Below are 7,469 nucleotides of genomic sequence, written 5' to 3' on the forward strand. Positions count from 1 at the left end.
CACAGTAACGCAGTAACACAGCGTGGTGCCCGACAGAGGAAGGTGCTCCGCTCTGCAAGCGCTGGAGTTCCTCGTGCAAACATTTGTGACGGTGTGGGGTTTTTTTTTCAGACAATAGACAAGAACTGAATAGTTCAGAAGCCTCCGACCCTGTCGAAAAACTGCAGAACAAAACCTGACAATCACGCAAAGTCGTATGGACTGACGCGTGCTTGGAATGACACTTGAGAGGCAGAGAAGGGAACACGGGGAGTCGAGAACACATGCAGGCGAATGACTGCATTCAAATGATTAAGTCTGGCTTGGGCCAGACGTGTCACAGCTCGAAAGGACGATGGGCGATAGTCAATAATAATAACGGAGCAACAACCAAGGAAGAGAAATTGAATTCATATGGAGGATCATGAAAGGGGGGGGGGCTTCATTCAGAAGTGGATTGACCATGGCTAATGACCATGGCTAATGACGATGCTTTATGTTGCGTACGTGTTCATTTCACGCGATCAGAAATTTTAGAAACTCGGGTGAAATTAGGAAGAGCTATGGCAGTTAGATATAAACAGAGGGGTAGACTTGAACATCGGATCGGCAGCAAGGCAGTTCCCGATCGCTGGTAAACATGGGATTTTAATTGGCTACTTCTCACCACGCGGCGATTAATGATCGATTTTTCGGATAAGATCGTGCTCGTAGAATGTGTGTCGTACACCCTCCTCCACCCGACGTGGCCAATTAATAAAGTTATCGCGTGAAGAAACGTGACCGATTTGTGACCGCTTGAGCAGCACCAGCGGTGATGCTGGCGAGCGTCACCGGTGGCGCATCGTCAGATAGCTGGCAGACATCTCGTGAGGCTGTTGTTAGAGGAGGGTTTACGACACACACTTTCCTTAACGCGATATGACCCAGAAATCTATTACGAATCATACTTTTGGTCGCGAATGCCTACAAGTGTTAAATTGCGTTTTTTTTTTTCCCGTCGAGCATTGGGAGATAGAGCACCGTTCTCTCGAGCGGACCAGGTGGGAGAGCGAACGTGAGAGAGTGAGATGAGCTTTGTAAGTGGCTACAAGGTCGTGGAGGGTCTGGGCAGGTAAGATGGAAACCAAGTGGTATGTCTAGACAGAGCAGAAATGTGCAGTGCACGTTATCACGAGTCAGGGAACGGGAAATTAGAGTGTGAAGTAAATTCAATCATTGAGTGGGGTGATGGCAATAATTGTTCCAGAATAATTTGAGCAACCAGCCGCCATTGTCCACACTGCATGAACGCAAGCCGTCGTCATTCTGAGAAAAGGTGGCTTAACGACGCGATTTACACCTCCTGGTGTCTGACAGCAATCATTGAGTACGTGGAGCATTCGCGCGATCACTCTGATCGCGCAGGGCCATCACGAGGGAAGGTGCTGCTGTTCTTCAGTCGACAGCAGTTTCGCAGTTGGGGACAGTGTTGCTGTGCGTGATCTCAATTGGGTGACTTGTGAGTAACTTTTCCAATTTAAAACATTTGGATCATAACACACATTATGCTCTCTCTTGCGAATGACGTCTCGGGAATTTTAACATCCACTGTGAGCGCAGTAGTTTTTGGTTAATACAGGCCCCAGAATCAATACAGGCCCCAGAATTAATACACGCCCCAGAATTAATACACGCCCCAGAATTACCACACACCGCAGCGTTAATCAGGGCGGCCAAATGTGGCCCATGGTGCCGGCACACAATGACTTGCTCATTTCGAAAGACGTCGCGGGAACTTAAACGTACGCTGTGAAAGAGACGTCGTGCACTTTACGGTTTAACACACTGCAGTAATAACCAGGACAGCCTGCCGGATTCGAACTGCAACGCTATGTAATAAGCGGGCAATGCCATTCTGCTGGGTTGTGTCACCGCCCCGATAAACAAGTCGTCTTTTTTTCCACTTCGGAATATGCTTCTCATGAATGCTGCAAGTAGGCATAGCTCAAGAGTTTCTACATTCAACGTATCAACGCATTCCAGTGTGAGTACACAAAGAACCCAAGACTCTTTGCTAAATGTTTCCAACGTGATAAGAAGATCTAATGGGACTCCCTTGCCAGTAGAAAACATAAACCTTTTGCAAGGAATCCTGTCCCCATTTAACCACACATACTTGTGATGGCATGGTAATGTATGCGAGTACGTGTGGTTACTGCAGACATGATTCCTTGCAAAAGGTTTATGTTTGGTGTTTTAACATCTTAACACAATTGTTTTATTGCAGGAAAAGGTCAAATCTATTCTTATAAGAAGATCGTTGCGCCCATCATTGGCCAAAAGTGTTATATCATAAAATGTTGAGTTTTGTTGGCAAGATCTCGCCGAAAGATCAATTTAGGCTTGAGATGAAATCCCTGTACAAACCACGGCTGCTCATTTCTCCACGTTCACTTCCATCAGAGTGGAGACTGGGGGGGGATTCCTTAGGACGAGAGACGAAGTTGTTTCCGAACGAAAGGTTACGACCACTGTTATTGCGACACCACGGCCATATGCCAGGCTCTTTCTGCAGATGTGAATCGACACCAGTAACACAGTGCCACAGTAACACAGTAACACAGTGCCACAGTAACACAGTACCACAGTAACACAGTGCCACAGTAACACAGTGCCACAGTAACACAGTGCCACAGTAACACAGTGCCACAGTAACACAGTACCACAGTAACACAGTGCCACAGTAACACAGTACCACAGTAACACAGTACCACAGTAACACAGTGCCACAGTAACACAGTGCCACAGTAACACAGTACCACAGTAACACAGTGCCACAGTAACACAGTGCCACAGTAACACAGTACCACAGTAACACAGTGCCACAGTAACACAGTGCCACAGTAACACAGTACCACAGTAACACAGTGCCACAGTAACACAGTGCCACAGTAACGCAGTAACACAGCGTGGTGCCCGACAGAGGAAGGTGCTCTGCTCTGCAAGCGCTGGAGTTCCTCGTGCAAACATTTGTGACGGTGTGGGGTTTTTTTTCAGACAATAGACAAGAACTGAATAGTTCAGAAGCCTCCGACCCTGTCGAAAAACTGCAGAACAAAACCTGACAATCACGCAAAGTCGTATGGACTGACGCGTGCTTGGAATGACACTTGAGAGGCAGAGAAGGGAACACGGGGAGTCGAGAACACATGCAGGCGAATGACTGAATTCAAATGATTAAGTCTGGCTTGGGCCAGACGTGTCAAAGCTCGAAAGGACGATGGGCGATAGTCAATAATAATAACGGAGCAACAACCAAGGAAGAGAAATTGAATTCATATGGAGGATCATGAAAGGGGGGGGGGGGGCTTCATTCAGAAGTGGATTGACCATGCCTAATGACCATGGCTAATGACGATGCTCTATGTTGCTTTATGTTGCGTACGTGTTCATTTCACGCGATCAGAAACGTCGAAAGAGAGAGGCTGTCCTTTGGGAGGCCACCTTTCTCATTGACGACCGAACCCAGACACATCATTCAGTCAGCCTGGGCCTGTCATGAGCACCGTGCATTATCCCGTGATAAAAGTTTCAACGCAAAAAGTACCACACCTCGGCACGAAGCAGTTTGCTGGCTCCAAAAAACGAGGCAGACACCAATTCTCGGGACAACCGTCCGGGTCCAACGCGAAGTCCGACCCGCGTCAAGGCGTCATCCCAAGCTGTATTTCCCCGCACACCGGACCCGCAGTGTCGCAGCGAGTCGCGCTCGTGCTGCGTTGTGTCGTCTCTTTTGCAGGTTCATTTGGGACAAGGGCGTTTTCGGGCGGAGCAACGCGACCGTGTCTTGGGCCATCCCGGCCACGGCGGAGGCCGGAAAGTACCGCGTGCGCCACTTTGGCCACTGCAAGAAGCGGAAGAACGGCACCGACTTCAGCGTGCAGCCCTACAGCGGAACCTCGCCGCTCTTTGATGTCGTTTGAATGAACGCCTCGAGAATGAAATCCTGTCTCGAGTAAGAGTCGGTGTCACTTGAGTTGTTTTGTTGTTGCAATTACGCGCAAGGATAACAGGGACAAACTTGTCCTGTGATTGTTTAAAACGTTCAAATGGAGTTGAAGCAGAGAACTTACACAACAAGCTCCATTCCAATAAAAAAAAATATATAATCTCTGCAAACGTATAAGCTGTGTAGTGGGTGCCGCACAAAGTAGTCATTGTATAGATTAATTTAATGAGAGATTTGGTTCTAATTAGGGGTGCGCGAGATATTCGCTTTAACTTCAAACTCAGCCAAGTCCCAGATTTTTGTAAATATTCACATTCAGCTGAATGATTACAATAAACAAATCTGAAGTGGAATGGAGTAAAATACCTCGGTTAACTCAGGAGACGCATTCCATGACGTCACCTCGTTTTCAGAAACTGCGTTGCCTAAGGGCGATTTCACACGGGAGGCATGTTGGGGGGGGGGCATTCCAGGACTTGAGAGGGGCGGGATACAAGAGGCATCCATTGCTGCATCGTAGCCCTGAGGCGGTCTGCTGGTTTAAAGTGGTCTTGAACGTGGACTGCGCTCACCCCAATGAACGCACCACTCCACTTTCGTCTCTCCCGGCTCTACCCTCCTCCTTATGATCTGCATTTTCGTTTCCAAAGAGATGGATTTAAGCTGCACTTCTTGCCCAGTCAAAGGTGACTAACACGAGATGGACGTCGGTTGGATGACATCAATGGGGGGGGGGGGGGTAGTAAAATAACTTCATCATTGTAAAAACCCCACACGGTCAACGTTTTACTGACACCAGGAGCCCGCTGGTCGTGCCGAGTGAGACTTGTGGAGACGCTCCTCACTGGCTGACCACTTGCTGCCAATGAAGTCAACAAAACCCACTCGATCGCGTTTACAGGACACACACACACAGCGTTAACAACTCTTTTTGAATCGATTTGCATCATTTCTCAAGTTGTTTTTTTCCGAAAATGTTTGTTGTTGCAAAAATAGGGGGCGCCTCCATGGGCGACTTCGCTCTAAAGGAGTGTCGGTCCCATAGGATTCGTTAACCGAGGAATTACTGTACTGTATCACAACAACCGCCATTCGCCACTAAATGGCGGTGACATCACCACGGCGCTTGTGCCAGGCTATGTGCACGTTAAGGCCACATGAAGTGTCGAACGCCCGCTGACAAGAGGTCACGGGGCAGACCCAAAAGTGTATCTATTTGGTGTTTGAACATCTTAACACCGGTTTTATGGCCAGAAAGGGTAAAACCTATTCTTATTATTTGTCATACTTAGATACTGCCAAAAATGGTCCCATGATAATACCAATTGAGCAATTATTGTGTGCTGTAATTTTAGAATCTGGCAAATCTGGAGCGTGACGCCGGCACACAATGGCCTACTCTTGCGAGTGACTTCGGGTGTTTTAACGTAGACTCTGAAGGAGACGACACATTATTATTCCATTTAATAACACTTGCAGTGATAACCAGGGCGGCCGCTCGACCCGAACCGTGAACCTCTGCAACCACTGGGCCCCGTCAATGCTCCACCAACCGAAAGAGTGAAAGATGCGACTCTTCTTCACGCTCCTATTTTCTGCATCCGTTTTCATAACGAGCATGGCTCGCGATGAATCTCACGCAAATGCAATGATCCGTCTACCTGATTTGAGTCGTTTATAATGCGTTACCAAGTACGCACTGGATTTACGATTACGATACTGGGAACGCACTTGAACAGTTTTGAAAAGGAATTAAAGCTTTGATACGTGAACCCCAGGCAGTGTGTGTGAGTCTCTGGCTGTGTGTGTGAGTCTCTGGCTGTGTGTGTGTGAGTCTCTGGCTGTGTGTGTGAGTCTCTGGCTGTGTGTGTGAGTCTCTGGCTGTGTGTGTGTGACTGTGTGTGTGTGACTGTGTGTGTGTGAGTCTCTGGCTGTGTGTGTGAGTCTCTGGCTGTGTGTGTGAGTCTCTGGCTGTGTGTGTGTGAGTCTCTGGCTGTGTGTGTGAGTCTCTGGCTGTGTGTGTGTGAGTCTCTGTGTGTGTGTGTGTGAGTCTCTGGCTGTATGTGTGAGTCTCTGGCTGTGTGTGTGTGACTGTGTGTGTGTGAGTCTCTGGCTGTGTGTGTGAGTCTCTGTGTGTGGGGTCTCTGTGTGTGTGTGTGAGTCTCTGGCTGTGTGTGTGTGAGTCTCTGTGTGTGTGTGTGAGTCTGTGTGTGTGAGTCTCTGGCTGTGTGTGTGAGTCTCTGGCTGTGTGTGTGAGTCTCTGGCTGTGTGTGTGTGAGTCTCTGGCTGTGTGTGTGAGTCTCTGGCTGTGTGTGAGTATCTGGCTGTGTGTGTGAGTCTCTGGCTGTGTGTGTGCGTCTCTGGCTGTGTGTGTGAGTCTCTGGTTGTGTGTGTGAGTCTCTGTGTGTGTGTGAGTCTCTGGCTGTGTGTGTGAGTCTCTGTGTGTGTGTGAGTCTCTGGCTGTGTGTGAGTCTCTGGCTGTGTGTGTGAGTCTCTGGTTATGTGTGAGTCTCTGGCTGCGTGTGTGTGAGTCTCTGGCTGTGTGTGTGAGTCTCTGTGTGTGTGTGTGTGTGAGTCTCTGGCTGTGTGTGTGAGTCTCTGGCTGTGTGTGTGTGAGTCTCTGTGTGTGTGTGTGAGTCTGTGTGTGTGTGTGAGTCTCTGGCTGTGTGTGTGTGAGTCTCTGGCTGCGTGTGTGAGTCTCTGGCTGTGTGTGTGAGTCTCTGGCTGTGTGTGTGAGACTATGTGTGTGTGTGTGAGTCTCTGTGTGTGTGTGTGTGAGTCTGTGTGTGTGAGTCTCTGGCTGTGTGTGTGAGTCTCTGGCTGTGTGTGTGAGTCTCTGTGTGTGTGAGTCTCTGTGTGTGTGTGTGTGTGACTCTGGCTGTGTGTGTGAGTCTCTGTATGTGTGTGTGAGTCTCTGGCTGTGTGTGTGAGTCTCTGGCTGTGTGTGAGTCTCTGGCTGTGTGTGTGAGTCTCTGTGTGTATGTGAGTCTTTGGCTGTGTGTGTGAGTCTCTGTCTGTGTGTGAGTCTCTGGCTGTGTGTGTGTCGGTCTCTGGCTGTGTGTGTGAGTCTCTGGCTGTGTGTGTGAGTCTCTGGCTGTGTGTGTGAGTCTCTGGCTGTGTGTGTGAGTCTCTGGCTGTGTGTGTGTGACTGTGTGTGTGTGAGTCTCTGTGTGTGTGTGAGTCTCTGGCTGTGTGTGTGAGTCTCTGGCTGTGTGTGTGAGTCTCTGGCTGTGTGTGTGTGAGTCTCTGGCTGTGTGTGTGAGTCTCTGGCTGTGTGTGTGTGAGTCTCTGTGTGTGTGTGTGAGTCTCTGGCTGTATGTGTGAGTCTCTGGCTGTGTGTGTGTGAGTCTCTGGCTGTGTGTGTGAGTCTGTGTGTGTGTGTGAGTCTCTGGCTGTGTGTGTGAGTCTCTGTGTGTGTGTGAGTCTCTGGCTGTGTGTGTGAGTCTCTGTGTGTGTGTGAGTCTCTGGCTGTGTGTGAGTCTCTGGCTGTGTGTGTGAG

The 7,469-nt window shown here is 49.1% G+C and overlaps 1 protein-coding gene across 1 annotated transcript in view; it reads left to right on the forward strand.

The window, feature by feature from the left end:
* The window catches only part of ASAH2 (N-acylsphingosine amidohydrolase 2), a 45,771-nt gene extending 41,657 nt beyond the window's left edge, over window positions 1–4,114 (forward strand). The window contains exon 20 of the mRNA XM_078865648.1: window positions 3,761–4,114. Coding sequence (XP_078721774.1) covers window positions 3,761–3,944 — 184 coding nt within the window. The 3' untranslated portion in view covers window positions 3,945–4,114. The remainder of the gene's footprint in view (window positions 1–3,760) is intronic.
* Window positions 4,115–7,469: the final 3,355 nt, after the last annotated feature.

Source organism: Lampetra fluviatilis, chromosome 20 (assembly GCF_964198595.1).
Source record: "Lampetra fluviatilis chromosome 20, kcLamFluv1.1, whole genome shotgun sequence".
NCBI lineage: Eukaryota > Metazoa > Chordata > Hyperoartia > Petromyzontiformes > Petromyzontidae > Lampetra > Lampetra fluviatilis.